The following is a 22,638-nucleotide window of genomic DNA, read 5'->3' as shown; positions in this document are numbered from 1 at the left end:
AAATTCTCAGACGATATTGGCAAAAATGTAAAATAACTACTTTGGAAAACAGTTTATAGTTTCTTAAAGTTGCAGATACACATACTGTATGATTCAGCCATTCTACTCCCAGGATTTTTTTTTTTTTTTTTGCATGAACCAAGATGTTTATTGTAATAATATTTTCTTCAAACAAAAACAACATTTAGGGCTGGGGATGTGGCTCAAGCGGTAGCGCGCTCACCCGGCATGCGTGCGGCCCAGGTTCCATCCTCAGCACCACATACAAGCAAAGATGTTGTGTCAGCCAAAAACTAAAAAAAATAAATAAATATTTAAAAAAAAAACAAAACATTTAAACAAAAAAGTGGAAACACCTTTATTTACTTCCTTTAGGAAGGGAATGGATAAATAACTGGTTTATTCAAAGAATGGAATACTACTATATAGGCGTTAAAAATTAATGAATTAGGACTGCAATTATGGCTTGGTGTTAGAGCACTTGCCAGTCTCAGCCTCGACAAGGCATTAAGCAACTCAGTGAGAGCCTGTCTCTAAATAAAAATATAAAATAGGGCAGGGGATGTGGATCAGTGGTTGAGTGCCCCTGAGTTCAATCCCTGGTACCCCCCCTCAAAAAAAAAAAAAAAAGAAGAAAGAAAGAAAAATAAACACGTATCTATAAAAAGACTTGTGTATGAATATTCATATCAGCTTTATTTGTGATAGCCAGAAACTGGAAATAACCAACATATGCCACCTCTACTATTTGATATAGTGTCCCCTATAGTAGCCACTGCTCATGAAAAATGCAGCCATGATGCCAGACTGCTGATACTGTCACTACCACAGATCCAATATCATTCATCACCCCTTCATCTTGGCACCACTTGCTCAGGACTCAAAGTACATGGTGGCCTAATCTGGGTCACAAGGCTGTCAGGGGAGTGGGAAGAAGATGAATCACACCCCTTGGGCTTCTGAAGTTAAAGGTAGGAGTCGTTCCACTTTACCAAGACCTAGATAATGGGAGATTTTCGAAATCTGTCAAGTGGGTTCAGAGGCTGGGCAGCCAAAAATAATTACAGAGGACTGGAGATATAGCTCAGTGGTAGTGTTTACCTAGCATGTTCAAGGATTGATCACCAGTACCATAAATAAATAAAAAATAAAGCTGTAGAGGTGGTGCACACCTGTACTCTCAGTAGTTTGGGAGGCTGAGGCAGAAGGATTGCGAGTTCAAAGTCAGCCTAAGCAACTGAGTCCCTAATGAATTTAGCAAGAACTTGTTTCTAAATAAAGTGTTTTTTAAAAGGGCTGGGGATGTGGTTCAGTGGTTAAGCACCCCTTGGTTCAATACCTGGTACCTCCCCCAATTTCGGGGGTCGGGGGGGAACCCAACTATAGATGTCCACTATTCTAAGTATTTTGAATAGACCAAGGCACATATATTCTTTGTATTACTAGTTATTGACATAAGAACTGACTGCAGGGCTGGGGGTATAGTTCAGTGGTATAGCACTTTCCTAACATATGAGGCCCTGAATTCAGTCCTTGTCACTGGAAAAGCAAAACAAAACTGAGTTACTAGGCAGGCATGGTGAGTGTGCCTATAGTCCCAGCACTCAGGCGGCTGAGGTGGGCGGATCACTTGTGCCCAGTAGTTTCATACCAGTCTGGGAAACAAGCCAGACTCTGTCTCAGAATAAATACATACATACATAAATAAATCTGACTGATTTGAACATTCAAAGACAAAACAATAAATCTTCGTCTAGATGTCATATTTCACATAAAATTAACTCAAAATGGATCACAAATGTAAATATAAAACATAAAACTATAAAATTTTTAGAAAAAAAAAATTTTTGGAATCTCAGACTAGGCAAAGAGTCCTAGAGGACAACAATTTTTTCCCCCCCTGTGGCACCGAAGATGGAACCCAGGGCCTACTATATACTAAGCAAAAAGCATTCTCTCACTGACCTAAACCCCAATATTTGACCCCAGATTTTGATACATAAAAGGAAAAATTGATAACTTTGACCTCATCAAAATTCAAAACTTTTGGGGCTGTGGTTGTGGCTCAGTGGTAGAATGCTTGCCTAGCATGTGTGAGGCGATGGGTTTGATTCTCAGCACTGCTTATAAATAAATGAATAAAATAAAGGTCCAACGACGTCTAAAAAAAAATATTTAAAAAAATTTAAAACTTTTATTCTGCAAAAAAATCTATTAAGAAGATGAAAAGACAAGCTATAGCCAAACATGGTGGCTCATGACTTAAATCACAGCTACTCAGAAAGCTGAGGCAGGAGGCTTGCAAATTCTAGGCCAGCCTGGGCAACTTGGTGGGAACTAGTCTCAAAAAAAAAAAAAAAAAAAAGAAAGAAAGAAAGAAATAAAGAATGAAAAGATATAAACAGGGAGAAAATATTTGCAAACCACATATTTCCAAAAGAATATTATCTGGATCACATAAAGAACTCTCAAAACTCAATAGTTGTGATGTGATGGCACTTGGCTATTATCTCAATAACTTGAGAAGCTGAGTCAGGAGGATTATAGATTTGAGGCCAGCCTCAGCAATTTAGTGGGGCCCTAAGCAACCTGTCCCAAAATGAAAAATATAAAGGGCTGAGGATATGGCTCAGTGGTTAAGCATCTGTGGGTTCTATCTTTGGTACCCTGGCACACACACACAATATTTCTTCTGATCAGTGTGTTTTAATGCCTTGCACTGAGGCACTAAGAAAGGTAATTAGGAAAAAAACAAACAAAAAAAACCCTACCTCCTCATCTCTTTTTGAGACAGGGTCTTGCTTAATTATTCAGTTTGGCCTCAAACTTGCAATTCTCCCTCAGTCTTCTGAGTCACTGAGATTATAGGTCTGTGTCACTGTCCCTGTCTTTATGCACAATTTTAAGGTGTTTGTATTTCTAGCATATAAATTCCTATCTCCCTGAACTTATTTACATTTATTCTCTCTCTTCCCACCCCCACTCCTCTCCTTCCCCCCCACCCCACACACACTTTTGTGAATAGTTTGTTGTGTGGAAATTAGGGAAAACAGCCAGATTCAATGTTAGTGTTGAAATGATGCAGGAACAAGGACAATACACACTTTATGGTAAGATTATTACTACAGAAATAGCAGAAGCTAGAGTATAAATCTGGGAATGAGCATAAAAATGTAAGCCCCCATTCTCCAAAACTGTCTATGAGATGAAACATCGACTTTTTTCTATAGCCTGTAAAAGGAAGTTAACATTAGTTTTATCTGGAGATTTTAGGATGTAGGAAGATCCCAGCGGACATTTAGTTACAATTTAAAAGTTTCTGTTTATGTATCGGTTAATCTCCTAGACAGTAAACTCCTTGAGGACAAGTCTTCTGTCATTCATTTTATGATCTCAAACTTGGCAGTCATACAGTATTTAATAAATGTTTGTTGAATTACTGAATATACAATTCATTTTGGAGAATAAAGAATTTGATATATTGCTCCTCTTATTAAGTCTGCAAATTTCAAAAGAGATTCTGCTTTATACAAAGAAACAGATTGTAAATGGTAGCATTTCAAGCATCAGATGTTGTTGAGTGTGACTGTCTTGCTGGCTATTGAAATTATTCATGGAGCCAATCCCATTCTCTGTGTATGAGCAAGGCCAGTTCTATTTATACATATAAAACCAGGGGGTAGGTGGAAAAAGTCTACCTCCTTTTTGTACATTAGTTATTATTTCTCCACTGATTCTATTGTTAATGTCTTCAACTACCATTAAAAAATACAATACATCTCTTTACTATATTTGATTAGGAGAGAAGCTGTCACCTCCTACATTATTCACACCAGCTTGTCAAAAAGAAAAAAAACACAAAGAGCTTCAGTGGTGCTAAAAGGCTTTTTTGCATTTAAGTATCAAATAGGTATTTTTAAAAAATTTTAATCACTAAGTAAATATAGACTGGTGGTTAGGCATCACTAATCACCTATGTACTTTTGGCTTTTTGTTTGTTTTTGTGATGCTGGGGATTGAATCCAAGGTTTTATACACCCTAGGCATAGCGTTTTTTCTACTGAGCTAAATCCCCATCCCCACCTATCAGTTTTCTTTTATTTTAGTTCTGGGGAATGAACCCAAGGTCTCTTTACCACAGAGCTATATCCTCAGCCTTTTTATTTTTTTTATTTTGAGACAGGGTCTCAAATTGGCCAGGCTGGCATCGAAACTATGATCCTCCTGCCTCAGCCTCCTGTGTTGCTGGGATTACAATATGTTATGTATCATGCCTGGCTTATGCCAAATGATTTCTAATATTTTAAAGCTAGACATTCTTTTCTTAAGGGTCTTTCAGTTCCATCCATGGCAGCTGGAGCTAATGCAAAACCCTATTCTGTTGGAATGTCTGGTTAAACATAAAAAAAACAAATGAGCCTGGCATGGTGGCACACACCTATAATCCCAGCGGGTCAGGAGGCTGAAGCAGAAAGATGGCAAGTTTAATGCCAGCCTCAGCAACTTAGAAAGGCCCTGTCTCAAAAAATAAAAAGGCTGGGGGTGTAAGTCAATGGTTAAGCTCCTGTGGGTTCAATTCCTGATACCAAAATAAATAAATTAATTAAAATAAAATGTGAAAAGTTCAATGGTCAAGTTAAACAGAAGATCAGAAATGGATGAAGAAAGAATTCAAGAATGAGCTCTGCTTCCTGATTGCCAAGTTCTGACCTGCTTTCCTCTACCATTCCCTTCTGTCATGATGTTCTGCTTCATCTCAGTCCCCAAGCAACAAAGTCAGCCATCTCTGGACTGAGACCTCTGAAACCATGAGCCCCAAATAAACTTTTCCTCTTCTTAAAAAAAGAAAGAAAGAAAGAAAGAATTCAAGAATGAAAAATAGATATGATATATAATAAAATTATCCAGAATGAGATTGGAAAATGTAACATAGAGATTAGAATCAGAAGGTACAACATACGCCTAATAAGATCTACAAGGAAAGAACGAGTATAAGAAATATGAAAAGATGGCTAAAAATTTTGCACAACTGAAATGAAATTTGTGGGTGTCTCTGTGTGGATGTGGTACTGGGGTCTAAACCCAGGCCCTTGTACATGTGAGATAAGCACTGTACCAACAAACCCATACTGCACTCCCACTTGCCACATCTGCCTTTTTAAATTTTTGAGACAGCTTCTTGCTAAACTGCCTTAAACCTGGAGTCCTCCTGACTCAGCCTCCTGAGTAGCTGGAATAAGAGGCATGTACCATTGCAATCAGCTGAATCTTTAGGTTAAAAAAACACAAAACCCTTGCAAAATTTTAAAAATCCTATATCTAGCTACGATTTAGTGAAATATCAAAACGTTTAACAAAGCTAGATGTGGTGAAGCATGCCTGTAATCAAAGTGATTCAGAAAGCTGGGGCAGGAGGATCATAAATGGAGGCCAGCCCGGGCAACTTAGCAAGACCTTCTCAAAATTAAAAATAAAAATAGCTGGGGATGTGGCTCAGTGGTAGAGTGTCCCTGGGTTCAATCCCCAGTACCAGGAAAAAAAAACAAAAACAAAAAAAAACCAGAAAAACAACAACCAAACAAACACCACTGTAACTCAGCAGAAGTCTGGATAGTTGATTGCAACAGAATGATTCATTAATATTTCTAAAGATTATGCTTCCGGCAACAGAGATTCATCCATTTGCCATTATAGTCTCAGTTCAGGTATATCATATATAGAGAAAACTAAGGCAGGAAAAGACAGGACACTAACAGGCTCTCATTTTTGTTCATTGCTAATAAGTGGGCCAGTAAGTACATCAAAGGCAAACATGTCCAATTGATTATTATCCCTGCTAATTCCTTCAGCTTGAGGAGGAGTCTCTCTCTTCAGAATATTTTCTTTGAAGGACCACTGCATTTTCTGGTCTTCCAAGAAGGGCATTTTTAGTCTGCTGCCTCTAGCGGTGAGATAAGAAGTCAATGTCTACCCCAGAGTCTGGCTGAAAAGATAATGGGCTGTTATCCTCTGGCAGAGTATCCTGACCCCCAAGAGATAAAAATGGTTGGAGCTAGACTGAGAGGTGAAAACCCATACTGGGTTAGTCTCCAGTGATAAGCAGACCAAGTCATAAAAAGAAACCTATGACCTCCCAACTTTCTCACCTGAAAGCATTTCTTCTTCTAAAATTATTATTATTTTGAGTACTGGTGGTTGAACTCAGGGGCATTTAACCACTGAGCCACATCCCCAGACCTATTTTGTATTATATTTAGAGACAGGGTCTCACGGAGTTGCTTACCACCTTGCTTTTTCTGAGGCTGGCTTTGAATACGCAATCCTCCTGCCTCAGCCTCCAGAGCTGCTGGGATTACAGGCATGCAACACAGTGCCTGGCTAAAATTATTTTATTTATTTGTTTTTATGTGTTGCTAAGGATCGAATCCAGTGCCTTACTCATGCTGGGGACACTCTACCACTGAGCTATAGCCCCAGCCTACCTGGGGGCATTTCAATAGTGTTTTATCAGATATATGTATTACAATAATGCTTTCTTTAATGTACACTTTATATATTTTTTAAAATATATTTTTTAGTTGTCAATGGACCATTAGTTTATTTATTCATTTATACATGGTGCTGAGAATCAAACCCAGTGCCTCACACGTGCTAGGCAAGTACTCTACCAATGAGCCACAACCCCAGCCCATATATTTTTAAAATTTTAATTGTTTTTAACCTTTCCAGTTCAGATGTTTGCTTTAGGGAGCTTGACATCACCTGGAATTCCTTTGAAATCTTAATCCAAACATTCCTGTTCTTTTTGATCCCTTGCTCAAGTGACTTCTCTTACTGTCCTTGTACCTTCTCAGGACCTAAACCCTTCATTTCCCAGCTCTTTTTCAGCCTTCTGCTCTCTTTACTTAGACTTCAACCAATTTACATTTTAACCACTCCCTTCCAAATAACTTAATTATCTTTATTTAGAGAACTCAATGAGATAATATAGCTAAAGCACTGGCAAGTGTTCATTAAATGGTAGCTAACATAAACATAAAATTCTCTTCCTCCTTTGTCATTCTATTATACCAGACATATATGTCTATTATACCAGACATATATGTCATACACTTCTGGGCAGTTGAATATTATTGGAAAATATCACTAAACTGTGCAAACAGATGACAGTAAACTCATGCTTCTATCCTTAACAGCCAAGTAATCTTTATCTTTCTCTAATCAGTATTTTGAATTTTGAGAGCACTCTAAGGTTTCTCCAATCTTTTTAAATCTTCCCATCTCTTCCTAATTCTTATTCTCTTTTCACAGGGGGAAAAAAGTGAAGAAAGAAAGAAAGAAACCATCAGGGAACTTCTCCAACTTCAGCATCAAATCTGCAAAAGTTTCCTGCATTTGCACCTATCCTTCCCTGTTTTCCTCCTGTGATAATGGAAGCACAGTCTGGTTTACTATTAAAAGCCAATGACTCCTATTTTCTCCCACTCTGTCATCCTCATCCACATACCTTCAACGGCTCTCTCCTTTGGCTTCTTCTTACCTATATTTTAAAATATCTAAATAGATTGCATCTTAGAAAATCCTTCTTTTTATTCTAGTACTTTGTTATCTCTCCCTTATTATTCCCACCCCATTTAAAAAAAAAAAAAAAGTTTGTCTATATTTGCTGCCTCTAATCTATTCACTTCCCATTGTCCTTTGCCATTGTAATCAGATTTCCATTTCTACATTTCATGGAAACTCGCTATCTGCTTTATCAATAAACCCTTTATCCAGTAAAGCCTTCTCAGGTTTCATTTCAATTGACCTGCCAGCCACCTCTGGGAGACTGGATCACTTCCTCCTTTTGAAACTCAATGGTTTTAGTAATGGCCATTCACCTAGAATGCCTCATAATTTTCTGCTTCCAGTGGTTATTTTTCTTTATGGTCTTTTCCACTTTTCTCGTTCCATCTTTATGGTTGTGGGGATTGAGCCTAGGGGTGCTTTTACACAGAGTTACAACCCCAGCCTTTCATTTTATTTTTTAAAATCTTGAGAGACAGGTTCTCACTAAATTGCCCAGACTGGCCTTGAACCTGCAATCTTTCTGCTAAGGCCTCCAAAGTCACTGGAATTACAGTCCTGCGCTACAACACCTGACTTTTCTTTGTCCAAGAGGTCCATCAAGGGTCCATTATTTTCATACTTTCCTCATTTCCCTCCTACCCACCTAGATGTTGATTCATATCCCAGTTTAGATCATCCTCCTGATGTGCTTTTCAGCTTGACACTTATCCACCCTTAGGCTTTCTACCTCCAAAGCTGTTTCTGCTGTGTTCTCTCAGTGAAGGACTTCAGACCTACCCAACTTCCCAAGCCAGATAGCATCAGACATCACATCATTTCTTGTTTTCTTTCACTCTTCACATTCAATCAACTAACAAGCCTAGGCCATTCTGCTTGAAATAGCTCTCAAATAACTTCAGCTGACATCCAAGCCATCATTCCTTGTGTCATCTTCTTAAGGGGTCCTCCAGTTTTCAATCTTGTTTGTTCCAATCCATTCTCCAAGCAAACGAGAGTGATTCTTCAAAAATGTAATTATTAATTATGAATGTAATGCACTCCACTATTGTCATGTATGTAAGAAATAATAAAAAAATGTAATTATTACTATTTTTTTTTGTACTGGGTATTGAACCCAGGGATGCTTTACTGAACTACATCCCCAGTCCTTTTTATTTTTTTTTTTTATTTTGAGACAGGGTCTCCCTCAGTTGCTTAAGTCCTGGCTAAACTGCTGAGGCTGGTCTTGAATTTGGGATACTCCTACCTCAGCCTCCCAAGCTGCTAGGATTTCTGGTGTGCGCCAACGCACCAACCAAAAATGCAAATTTTATCACACCACCTGTATTCTTAACATCTTTCACAAGTTTCTTGTCTTCAGGATAAAGCTCTAAATTCTCCAGCATTTCCTTCTCTGTCTTGTTTCTTCACTCCCCTCTTTTCATACAATCGTCAGCTGGTTTGAATTTCTTTGAATTCCTAGAATACACACTTGTAGCCTTAGAGCTGTTCTCTCAGCCTAAATATACATTCTCTTCCCTTGTTTTTCTAACCAACTTGCAGTCAACCCTCACAGTTTAACTAAATTATCACTTCCAGGAAACCTGTTACTGATCCAGAGGCATTCTATACTCATCTAAAGACTAAGAGCATTGTCTTGTAATCCTCTGTAGTCTATGTCTGCCCTGACTTTTAAGTTCCTAAAGGGCAGAAACACCAGGTGCCCTTAAACTTTCCATCTTAAGAACCTAAGAAAGCGTTTGGCACACAAAATAGTTCAATTTATATTTGTTGAATAACTTCTTTGGAATGAGGTTGCCAGGTGAATACAAGAAAGGTGGAAACTTAAAAGGGACAGAATGAAAAATTTGTAAGGAAAAGTGGAATAATACGGGGCCCATAGGTTTTTCCGTAAACTCTTTCCTCCAGAAGCTACCCTGCCTGCTTCAACGTGGGGATCAAGGCCAATTACTTCGCCTGAGGTCACGACATCTACAGGCGCCGGAGGCCTGCGGTGGGGAGCGTGCAGTCCCAGACAAGGGAGGACAATAGCTTGGAATTCGGCCTCGTGTTTCCGGTGGGGCAGCCTCCCGCTAGGCGGGTGGAGTCCGCGGGTGGGGGCTCCGAGCCCGGCCCACGGCGAGGAAGCGCGGCTCCCAGCGCTCCCGCTGCCACCTCCACAGACGCCGTCGCCCCGCCCCGCCCCGCCCCGGAAGTGACTTGAGGCCCGTCCGGAACCTCTGGGCCTGGCGGCTGCAGCGTCACCAGCGGAGCCGGTGCGGGGCGGGCAGAGCGGCCGCTGCCGCCGCCAACGAACCGGGGACCGCGCGGGGCCCAGCAGCACACCGGCCAGGGGAGGGGGCCCAGCGGTCGGGCCGAGAGCGACGGGCCGCCGGCGGCCGCGGGGCGACGACGACGCGGAGGAGGCGGAGCCCGGAGAGGGGTGGGGGCCGGGGAGGGATAGGGTGGGAGGGGGTGGGGGGGTGTCCCTGGGCTCATGGAGCCGGTCGAGCGGGCGGGAGGCGGGGATCCCCCGGAGCCCGGCGGGCGTCCCGTGCAGGGCCTGCGGGGCTTCGTCCCGCAAAAGGAGATCGTGTACAACAAGCTGCTGCCCTACGCCGATCGGCTGGACGCCGAGTCCGACTTGCAACTGGCCCAGATAAAAAGCAACCTGGGCCGGGCAGTGCAGCTCCAAGAGCTTTGGCCCGGGGGCCTCTTCTGGACCAGGAAACTCTCCACGTAAGTGGGCACGGGTCTGAGGCAACGGCTGGAGGGGTGTTAACGGGGGATGGGCTCTTTGTCCGGATGGCTTAACCCGCAACTCTGTCCTGGCTGGCGCTGCCCCCTTGCAAGTGTTCGCAGGGTCATGACAGAAACCTGTGAAGCACTGAAGCCTCCTCCCTGCCCACTTTGCCCGGGGACCTCTCGGGTCCTCAGCAGCCCTCTTCGTCCTTACCAGCTGCTACTCCCCAAGCGTTCGTCAGGTTGTTTCTTAAGACTTGCGGGGCCCTGGGGAAGAAGGAGGGAGAAGAGCGGTCCCCAAAGGTCCTCCTTGGAGATTTGCGCGAGGGAGAGACTGGGCAGAGAGGATTTGTCTTTGGGGAACTTTGACTTCCCCACTTCTCCCTGTTTCCTCTGGTTCTTTATTCCCCTATGATCCCGCCTCTTCACCTCTCCGTTAAGTTTCTACTAACTTTGTGAATGGGAAGGAAGCCACAGGGAGACTTCTGGTTTCTGTTTGTTTTGTAGATTTGATTGAAAAGATTGGCATAAAATCAGCCCTCAGCTCATTCTTGGACTGTAGAGTAGACGTTTATGTTAAGAATGTTGTCTTCGAATCTAAGGAAAGTGTGTTGCTTCTGTTGTGACATTTCCTTTGGCGAGACGTTTACTATTCGCAGGAAAACAGTGAAGAGCGCCGTCAGGATGTCCTGGGAGTTATTAGTATCAGGTATATGTGAATTTTTGAGTCGTTTAGGTGAACATTGATTACCCAAGTCGGTTTGAGGAGTATTCTTGTTTGGTATAAACCAACTGTAAACTAGTGTCACAGTAATTGGGGCGGGGGAAGGTATTGGGGCAACGGGTAGAGACTATTTGCTAGATAGGCATCTGCACTGTCAGCCTTTTATAATTTTGCTGTATCTTGTTGGTTGACTGCAGGTAAAGTCTGTTACGTTGTATGTTCATTGCATGTGGTTACAGATGGCTGAACACACAGGACATAAGTCACTTGTTCAGTGTTTACCCAAATCTGCTGAGTGAACTGGGTGATGACTCAGGGTTTTGTAATGTAATAGTATTAAATATATTCCTCACAGGATGATTCTTATCTGCCAATTTTTAAGAGGCCTCTGACAAATTTCTCATCACCTCTGACCGGTTGATGGGAGTAATTACCTTTTTAATTGAAAAAGAGGCAAAACTAAGACTCTTAGTTTGCCCTCTTTCAAAGAGTGGCCATAAAATTTTGAAGTTAACAGCTCTTCTTTTGTCTGTAGTATAGAGAAGTTTGTGGTGTTAGGATCCAAGGGAGAAAGGGCTGGGGAGAGGAAGGCACCAGAGAGAAAAGAACAACTTTTAGTCAAAACAGAATATTTTATAAATGACTAAAATTCACTTTTTGAAGCAAGCCTCCTAGGTGTTTGTGTTAATTAGACATAGTAAAAATGAAATTTACATTGTTAGTTCCAGAAATTCCCTATTTAAGTCACTTGGTGTAGACTTGCCATAGAATACCATTTTTAGGGACTAGAACAGCTCTTTTTAGGTGCACAATATATAAATATGCTAGTTTGGGACTGGAGTTGTAGATCAATGGTGGAGTGCTTGCCTGGCAAGTCTGAGGCACTGGGTTCAATCCTCAGTACCGCGTAAAAATAAATAAATAAAGGCATTTTGTCCATCCTACAATTTAAAATTAAAGAAAATAAAGTAAAAATAAATATGCCAATGTGTGAGGGCACGTTTGGTTTTGGTGCATGAACCTAGAATTTAATTTACACAGGCGCAGTAAAATATTTTCTAAAGTATTTTATTTTTATTGAATTTGATACATTGGCACCAATAGTTTATTTTTATGTGGTGCTGAGGATCAAACCCAGTGCCTCACATGTTGTAGGTGAGCACTCTGCCCTGGCACTAATAGTTTTGTTACTGTTTGGCTCATTAGATAAAAGTAGTTACTTAAGAAGGACTAAAAAATACAGTGGAGACAATGCTTGATGTTTAGGACAGGGTTGTAATTAAATGGCTTAATACCTCTGAACCCATAATGTCTTATATATATAAAGTGTAAGAAGTGCTGTCAGGTAGAATCTAATTTTGGAATTAAATGATTAAGTGCTGGAAACTGATTCTTGGGACTGCACTATGAAAATTTGAACTCGAAGGCCATATTATGATGTTGGGTGTGTTTTTCTCCTAAATCATGTTAAGATGACTGTATATTGTACATATTTTTTAAAGCATCATGTTGCATAAGTTAAAACCTAAATAATGTCAAAGCGTGGTGATAGCTGAGTAGTGATCATAAGTCCTAAGAATGGAAAGCAGTAATGAAATTAAAGCCTAGTTTCTCCCACTGGCTTTGGGACTGTGGAACAATGATTTAATCATGTATTTCAGTGTTCTTGTGAATGAAATAAGGGTGACTAAATAATTCCTACGAATCATTCTTATTCTGTTGTTTTATGATTTTATTATTATTTTACACTTTTTAGTGTAAAATTTTATTATTATTTTACACTTATAGTTTCCTATAAGCTGGTGTGTATTTTTCTACAAAGATTGAGCAGTTTGTAAAGTACTTGAAATAGTTACATAGATAAGTACTTACCTAAAGAAGACCAAAAGTATGAAGGTCATTCAGGCACTGGGACTGTATCCCCTATTGGAACTGTACAACCCTAATCATGGGTATCGTAGGTGTGTTTGAAGCCGAATTCTGATTGAAATGCTGCTACACTTTTGGACTTGGGACATCTACATTGGCCCCTCTTTTCACTTTTTATTTCTTTTTAGTAAATTAAATCTGTTCTGAGATTTGCATGTCTATTTAGCATCTTTGACCAAAGGTGGTTTCTGTGTCTTTTATTTTTATTTTTTTGTGTCACTACGGATCAAACCTAGGGCCTCACACATATTAGACAAGTGCTCTACCAGTGAGTGAGCTACATTCCTAGCCCTTTATTTTGAGAGGCTGGAATTATAGCTCAGTGGTACAGTGCTTGCCTGGCACGTGTGAGGTACTGGGTTTGATCCTCAGCATCACATAGAAATAAAAGAATAAAATAAAGGTATTGTGTCCATCTACAATTAAAAATATTTTTTAAATTTTTATTTTTAAATTTTGAGACAGGGTGTCACTTAGTTGCTGAGGCTGGCCTCCAACTTGTGGTCTTCCTTTCTGCCTCAGTGTCCTTAGTTGCTGGGATTACAGGTTTGTACCACCATGCCTGGTGTCTGTGTATTTTTAAAATTGGTCCTGGGATGTAATACAAACTCTCACAGACAATTTAAAGTTTTAGAACTGCCTGTTCCAGGGAGATTTTGTGATAGAACAGGGCAGTTTTAAGAATGGAACAAACAAATTGGAGAGGTTAAGGAAAATAAATAAATTGGAGAAAGTAAGGCCAAAACAGTGGTCTTTGGAAAATGGCAGTGTAGACAGATTATGGACTCAGATAACTTGTGTGGCCCAGGTAGAGAATGAAGGGAGTTGAATAAAGAACTTGAGTGGCTGGCGTTGTGGCTCAGCAGTAGAGCACTCGCCTAGCATGTGCGCGCCCTGGGTTGTATCCTCAGCACCACATAAAAGTAAATACAGGTGTTGTGTCCAATTACAACTTAAAAAAAAGAACTTGAAACGTGTTTTGCTCTTGACCTTCTGGGCATTACATAAGAAGCAGTGAAGTCTGGAACACCTCAGTTTATCTAAACCTGGCATTGCCACCAAGATTCTTATCTTGGTCTTATTTCACCTCTTTTTCTGATTGAAATGCTGCTACACTTTTGGGCTTGGGACATCTACATTTGTAGATGTTCTCCTTTTGAAGGCAAAGTTGAGATGACTAGTGGGTTTTCAAATTTAATATTTACTAGTGGGGTATTTTATAAAAACAATTTTAAAATGTGAGATGGGATTCCTCAAGCAGATTTTAACTTTTTAACACTTCATTGATAATAGAATAATAGATAATAGAATCCCTTACAAGCTTACCCCATCGATGATAATTTCTTGCTTTTGTGCTTTAGAATTTTGATTTTAGTTAGGTAATATTGTATGGTACAAAGCAAATTTAAATACCTTGTCTGTTGTAGTGACAAAAGTTCTGGGTTTTTTGTTTTTGTTTTTGTTTTTTTTTTTTTTTTTTTGCTACTGGGGATTGAACCAAGGGGTATTCAACCACTGAGTCATATCTCCAGCCCTTCTTGAGATAGGGTCTCACTAAGTAACTTAGGGCCTTGCTAAATTGCTGATACTGACCTCAAACTTGGCAATAGGTCCCTCTTCAGCCTCCAGAATCCCCAGGATTATAGGCAAGTACCACCACACCTGGTTTATATTCTGTATTGTTTTATGATTAAATGAGTGTGGAATCATTTCATTTTCTGATTTATGGCTCCCTTTTAGGTTGAAGAGACAGTTTAATTGTTGTAACATTATGTAGTCTTCCTAGACAGATTATTTTAGTCAAAGCCACATAATGCATTTAAGAAATTTTAAGCTGGGCACAGTGGTGCATGCCTGTAATACCTCAGGGATTGGGAGACTGAGACAGAAGGATCACAGTTTTGAAGCCAGCCTTAACAACTTATTGAGGCTATAAACAACCTAGTAAAATCCTGTCTCAAAATAAAAAATAAAAAGGGCTGTGACTGTGGCCCAGTAGTTAAGCACCCTGGGGTTCAATCCCTGATACCAATAAAAAAAAAAAGTTTAGTAGAAGTATGAGTTATGAAATATACTGACCTTTTCTTGTGAAAAATTACGTAATAAGTGACTACAGGAGCATCTGAATTCAGATCATCTAGAAAGCAGGAAATGCTAACTGCTGAATCTCTATTGTCTATTAACGTGAGATACTTAATAATTTTTTTTTTTTTTTTTTTTTTTTTTTTTTTAGTACCAAGGATTGAATTCAGGCTTAGGGCCTCACTAAGTTGATGAGGCTGGCTTTGAACTTGCCATTCTCCTTGCCTTAACCTCCTGAATCATGGAATTACAGGCATGTGCCACCATGTCCAGCAATTAATAATTAATGAGTATCTAATGTGTAAATACTAAAAGTACACCATAAACACAAATGCTTTCTATTTGCAAAATAATCTCAAATCTTGGCAAATTACCACCTTCATCAATCAACCAGTTAGAAGCTTGGGCACGGTGGTGCACACTTATAATCCTAGGCAGGAGGATCACAAGTTCTAAGCCAACCTCAGCAACTTATCAGGACCCTGAGTAACTTTGCAAGACCTCTCTCAAAAGAGAAAATTGAAAGGCCTGGGGATGTGGCCCAGTGGTAAAAGTGCCACTGGGTTCAACCCCCCCCCCAAAAAAAAAAAAAAAAAAAGAACCAGTTAGGGAAAGTAGATGAGATGCGTTTTTGTTACTAAATGATTACAATTCAATAGAAACCAAAATTATTTCTTAGAGTAGTTTTAGGTTCACATCAAAATTGAATGGGAAAGTGGAGTTCTCATGTAACTTCTGTCTCCCACACTTGTTCACATTTGAATTTTCATAGCACTGTCAAACATCCATACACATTTTTTTTTTTTTTTTTTTTTTGTGGTGCTGGGGATTAAACTCAGGGATTTGCACATGCTAGGCAGGCACTCTATTACTGAGCTCCATCCCCAGACCTTTTTCTTTTACTTTGAGACAAGATCTCACTTAGTTGGCCTGGCTGGCCTGTAGCTTACAGTCCACTGATTTAGCCTCCTGGCTGTTTGTGGCAGAACTTCCTTTGCCAGTAAATATGTATTTGATTCTAATTTGAACAGTTTGCTGATTTGAGAATTTTTTAACTTAAAACATTTATTATAGAAAATACCAAACATACTGAGAATGACTAATATAATGAATCTCATCACTCATCTTACACAGTTATCAACTCATGGTAAATTGTTCCTTTTATGCCCCCTTTGTAGTTCTTTTTTTGGGGTGGGGGGTACTAGGGATTGAACCCAGGGGTGCTTAACCACTGAGCCACATCTCTAGCCCCCCTCCCCCCAATTTTTTTTAAATTTTGAGACCGTGTCTCACCAAGTTGTTTGGGCCTCTGTATGTTACTGAGGCTGGCTTTGAATTCTCCTGTCTCAGCCTCCTGAGCCACTGGGATTACAAGTGTGCGCCACTGCACCCAACCTTTCTCCATAGCTGTGAAGCCATATTATTTCATTTGTAAACAGTTTCAGTGTCTTTAAGGGGAAAGGAATTAAAATAACAACAAAAATCAATACCTAAAATAAATCTTAAAAAAAAAAAAAACCCTAAAAAACCTGAAAAACTGAAAAAAAAAAAAAAAAAAACAAAACCAGTTCATTGTCAACTTTGAATGGCTTCAGGAAGTTCTGCTTCTTTGAAAATTCAGAGGTTAAAAACACAAAATTTTCATCCATTTGCAATGTTTTAAGGTTTACTACAGTTGAATCACATGGGTAGGGAGTTTAAAAAAAACAGCAGCTCGTTAATGATCGTTTTCATACAGTTTCTTTTACTCTTTAATACTGGAGATTTAGACTTAATATTGGGATAGCAAGTGCTCTTTTTAGGAGATTGCCATTTGGAAAATGAATATACTGAGACTCATAGGTTGTTACATAGTAGAGGAACTTTTTTTTTTAAGTGCCTTACAGAGGGTAGACACAGTTTTTGGCATTTGGTGCATATAAGTAAAAAATTTCTGCCCTCAAGAAGTTCCAGTGTACTCATTGTGTTCATTTATCTTTGTTTAGAATCAACCAGGCAAAGTGGTAGCCCCTCAAGAATTTTAGAGGAAGAAAATAGGATTTCCCCCACCCCCAACCTCTAACCCCCCCACTTCGGGGTGGTGGTGATGGTGGTGATTGAACCCAGGTGTGCTTTCCCCAGTTGGCTTTTTTTTTTTTTGGAGGTGGTGGGGGCTTGAATCTGTCATCTTCCTGCTTTAGTCTCCTGAGGCATTCACCAGGCTTACAGGTCTGATAATTGTGCATGACTTAAATTCTAAATGTATTATATATTTAAAAATTTGCATTCTGACCATGGGTTTTTGTTGTTGTTGTTGATTTTGTTTTGTTTTTGCAGTGCTGAGGATTTAACCTAGGGCCTCCTGCATGGGCATGCAGGGCAAGTGCTCTACCACTGAGCCACATCCTCAAACCTTGACCAGTGTGTTTTAATGCTTTGCGTTGAGGCACTAGGAAAGGAACTTAGAAAATAATAAATTATCATTTGATGATCTGAGAACTTAAAGTCACTTTAAACACTCCCCCCCAAGTGTTCTTTGCTTCATTGCTGTGTTGTAAAATAACATTGTAATTAAAATACATGTTATTAAGTGGAGGCAAATTTTTATTTTATTGTATTTTTATGGATGCTTATTTATTAGTAATACATCTTCTAAAATAGTTTTGAAACTTTTCTCTTAAGTGAGATTCTTTCCCCTCCTTTAAATATAGAATCCAAATATGTTTTCCTTTAACCATTGTATAAAATTAGTGTCTAAACAACAAACTGAGAACATGGTAATAAAAGCAACGCCACACAAATAAAAGGAGCAGCAGAAATTACAAGAAGATGATCTGATTGTTGAGACCCCTGCTGAAGTGTGAAAAGCAACACATAAGTCTTACCATTTGGAATCTTGAGGTTGACTACTTCCATATTCAGCCTATGTGGAGTATTTATTCCCTTTCAGTGCACTCTCTTGATCCCTTGTTCATGCTTTTGTATTGTTTCTACGCATATTCCTTTCTGTATTGAGTTTTTTTCACCCGTTCAACCTTCTACCCCTAGCATTTAATAGTTGGATATGCATTCATGGATACTCATTAATATTAGAATTATCTTTTAAGAGAGATAATTTTTTAATATTTATTTATTTTTTTAAAGTTTTCGGTGGACACAACATCTTTATTTTATTTTTATGTGGTGCTGAGGATCGAACCCAGCATCCCGCGTATGACAGGTGAGCGCGCTACCACTTGAACCACATCCCCAGCCCAACCTTTTTTCTTTATAAACTAAAACATTACAAAAATCTAGGAAATTGTTAATTTTGTATTCAAAATGAAGAAAGTGAATCTCAGAGATTGATTTTAATACTGGGCTCAAAAGAAAGGAAATGTATAAGATATATAACCAAAGGATTGGAGGGAATGAACATTTTGGTCAAGAAAGAGATTAGTGTGTTTTATAATCCAAAAAGAGGTATCCAAAACTGGAATTTAGCAAAATAGATTATGCAAGTGTTTCACTTTAAAATAAATCTATAATAGTTGTTGTGGTGAAGGACTTAGTGTTAGAAAATTTAGCTGTAGTTATAATTTTTTTGATAGGTAAACCATTATGTATTAGTAATGCTAATTTGGCCTTTTTTTTTTTTAACTATATCTGGCTCTTAAATATTTGAGATTAAAGATAAAGATTTTTCCTTTCTAAGAAAAAAAATTACCACTGTTAACACAGTGTGGAATGGGTATAAAAATAGTACTGTATTGCAGACAAGTTGAAGATTGCTTAAGAATTATTAAAAATATTTTATAATCTTCTGTTTTCTAATGGCAGGCAGTCTAAATGGAATATAGAATAGAACATACGTGGGTGTTTCTTTTTCTGGTGATTTTCTTTTTTAAGCAAATTATAAAGTAGAAGGTTTTAGAGCAAGAAATCATATTAGTGCAGTCTTTTTCTTGTGAGTGTGTATATTTGGACTTGTAGTTTTTTTCTTTGTTACTGTAGTAATATGATGAATGGATTGGGAAATTTTGGCAGATTCCTGAATAGTTCACTTGGGATAGTTGGTGTTTTGAGGGAGGTAGATCACTTCTAGAGACCCTAATTAATAAAACATCAAATATCTGTAAACATTGAACAAATGGAGTTGCCTCTTTTGTATAAGGCAAGGGAAAAGTTACCATGTAACTGATCCAGAAATGATTTAGACAGGTGATTTTTTAAAAAATCATAATTTAAAGGCAGAATTATCTTAAGATCTTTTCACTTTTTTTGCGGGCGGGGGGTTGTAATCTTTCATCTGCACATAATTCTTGAAATACTGAGTCATTACCAAGTGAGTTTGCAAATAAGTTTGATTTTTTATTTTAACCACTTCTTGTTTTGAGTGAAGTAGACTAGGATTATTAGAGTACATTCAGCAATAATAAAGATGACTGTTCATTTCCTTTGTTTTAGTTTTATATGGGTATGTGTGTGTACCAGATTATATTTGTTACTGTGGATTGTGACCAAAAAATTTTTTTAAAGCTACAGATGTAATGGGTATCATGCTGTAATTAAAAGTAATCACCTGGTACTTGTTGAGATACAAGAGATGAAAATGCAGTTACAACAGTTTAAAAATATCAGTAACCTGAGGGTTAGAGCATTAGTGAAATGTTGAATGAGTGACATAGATAGCACCTACCATATACTGAGAGGTCTTATTGTGGCAGCACTATGCTAAGTGCTTTGCATTCATTATTTCATTTAATTCTCACAAATAAGCCTATGAACTACAGATATATTATTCAAACTTTACCTCTGAAGAAATGAGGCTTAATGAAGGTGTCTTGAGTCTGCTTGGGCTACTCTCAGTATCATACATGGAGTGTAATCCCAGCTTAAACAACTTTTATTTCTCCCTGGAGGTCTGAAATCTTGAGATTGTAGTGTCAGCATGGATGAGTTCTGACCTAGTGGGGAAGGGAGCTTTTTCTGACTCTTCTTTATTGAACATTAATCCCAAGACTGATTACCTCACCAGAGACTAGTCTCAGAATACTTTGATGTTGGGAATTAGTATTTCAACATATGAATTGAGGGGAGGTAGTGCATAAGCATTCAATCATTAGTAGAGGCTTTTTAAAAATGTGTAGTTTACTTGATGACTACAGAGATCTTGCTCTTTACCACTGTGTTGGTTTTCAGAAAAAAGTTTTCTGGCTATGTGGCCTGGGAATTCCACCCAGGGGAAGGATCACAGTTAGCTTTCAGGTAGGATTTAGTTAGGTAAGGAGGAACTCAAAGAAAGCCATTTAATTTGGGGGCACAAAGATGAATGGGCAAATTGATATGACTGTACTCAAAGCATTATTGAAATAACCAATTACCTGTCTCTCTTTCTAAGGTGTATGCTCTAGGGTCATTTGTTATTTGTTTTTATGTTCCTTTGCCTGATGCCATGTCTAGCTCATAAATGACACAAGAAAAGCATTTCAAGAAGTTATTTCCTTTATCCATTCCTCAAGAGAGAAACAACTGGGAAAAGAATAATGACATTGCTATTATGTATTAATTGTAAGTGACTTTATTAATCTAGAAATAGGGTCAATTTAAAATAGTCACAGAGTATAACTCTGCTCTCTTGATACGCTGGAAGTCCAGTGAGTTTTGTGCAGCCTGTGGTGGATGGAGATAAAGAGAAATATGTACCTTTGGTCTTTTTGTCCATTTGGAGTCATCATTGTAAAGATGATAGTGGGCTGGGTCCCAGTGTCTTCGGAGTCTGAGGCAGGAGGATCCTGAGTTCAAAGCCAGCCTCAGCAAAAAAGCTCTAAACAACTCAGTGATACCCAGTCTCTAAATAATATATAAATTAGAGCTGGGGATGTGGTTCAGTGGTTCAGTGTCCCTGAGTTCAACCCGCCCCCCCCACCAAAAAAAAAAAAAGATAATAGTTGGTTTTAGGCATTTGGGAAATCTTTTTTTTTTTTTTGTAATTGTGTATGGACAGCATACCTTTATTTTATTATTATGCGGTGCCCCTCATGCATGCTAGGCAGGGGCTCTGCCACTGAGCTACAGCTCCAGTCCGGAAATCTCTATTTTTGAAATCAGTTGGTTTAATGTGTTCAGATATTTACTGTTGGTTTGAGTTCTTTTTTTGAAAATTAGTCCTATTGAGCTGTTTGTAATTATAGAAGCCAGTATATTCCTCAAAACACACTGGTAGCACTTTTGGTCATTTGGAAAAAGTGTCTCAAATGTTCACTTGGTTTCATTTCTGATTAGAGCTGTGGGTTCAGTAGGTGTAGAAGCATGGTCCCTTATACCAAGTAGCTGTCAGTCACCAAAGGAAACAACATAATGTGTGCATACAAAACTATAATATGAAGTAGAACATGAAAAATAGTTATTTGGTATAACTTATTGTGGGGCTAAGAGGACAGAGATAGTGCTTTTGTTTGGGAATGGAGGAAGACTGTGAAGGAGGGATTTGTTGAAGGATAGATAGGCTTCTAAGGATGTGAACAGATAATTCACATGAAAATAATTATATAATGAGCAAACTTCTTAAAATTATCTAGGCTTATAATTAATTAAAGAAATAGGAATTGAGTTGGATGTGGTAGTACACAGTTGTAATCCCAGCAACTCAAAGAGGCTGAGACTGGAGGATTGCAAGTTTGATGCTAGTCTGGGCAACTTGGTAAGACCCTGTCTCAAAGTCAAAAATAAAACAAGGGTGGGGGCTGCTGGGGTTGTGACTCAGTGGTAGAGTGCTTGCCTAGCACATGTGAGGCCCTGGGTTTGATTCTCAGCACCAAATATAAATAAATAAAATAAAGGTCCATTGACAACTAAAAAAATACTAAAAGAAAAAAAATAATAAAAAAAATAAAACAGGCTGGAGATGTATTTAGCTCTGTGGTAAAGTGTCCTTGGATTCAATCCCCAATACCAAAAAAAAAAAAAAGGAGATATTAATTTAAATGGATTATATTGATATTACATTTTTAATGATTTTCATGGACTTTAAAAAGCATATGTTGTTCTAATCCATCTGGGGAACTTATGAAAAACTGGTAATCAGAGCCCCACTCCAGTAATAGTTAAGTCATTATTTTTCATACATTCATCAGTTGTCTCTGTTTTCGTAGCCATATGAAGGAACCTGGGTTTTTCAGACACACAGAAAATTAAATGACTTTCCCAGTAGATTGACATAGAGAAGTTTGAATTCTCAGCAAATAAAAATGTAGAACCAAGCTGTTCTAGATTGCTTGGATACTATGTTGAAATCAATAAATATCCTTTCCAGGGGCTGGAGGTGGGGCTGGGGCTCAGTAGCAGAGCACTTGCCTAGCATGTGTGAGGTACTGGGTTCAATCCTTAGCACCGCATACAAAAATAAATAAAATAAAGGCATGCTGTCCATCTACAACTACAAAAGAAAAAAAAAAAAGAATCCTACCCAGAGTTGATTATAATGTTGGGAGTTGCAAAGCAAGTTTGAATGAAAACATAGGATACTCTTGTTTTTTTCTTTTCTTTTTTTTCCCTTTTTAGTACTAGGGATTGAACCCAGGGGTGGTTTCCCATGGAACTAACTAAGAGAGGAGAGATGGGCTTACTGAGTAAACCCTTACTGTGAGATAATT

At 38.7% G+C, this 22,638-nt stretch overlaps 1 protein-coding gene across 1 annotated transcript in view; it reads left to right on the top strand.

Moving 5' to 3' along the window:
- Positions 1-10,045: 10,045 nt before the first annotated feature.
- The window catches only part of Psme4 (proteasome activator subunit 4), a 97,680-nt gene continuing 85,087 nt past the window's right edge, over positions 10,046-22,638 (top strand). The window contains exon 1 of the mRNA XM_076833980.2: positions 10,046-10,287. Coding sequence (XP_076690095.1) covers positions 10,046-10,287 — 242 coding nt within the window. The remainder of the gene's footprint in view (positions 10,288-22,638) is intronic.

The sequence above is a fragment of the Callospermophilus lateralis genome, chromosome 14, assembly GCF_048772815.1.
Source record: "Callospermophilus lateralis isolate mCalLat2 chromosome 14, mCalLat2.hap1, whole genome shotgun sequence".
Classification (NCBI taxonomy): domain Eukaryota; kingdom Metazoa; phylum Chordata; class Mammalia; order Rodentia; family Sciuridae; genus Callospermophilus; species Callospermophilus lateralis.
Note: the sequence above shows the minus strand (reverse complement) of the source record. Positions and strands in the feature narration are given on the sequence as shown.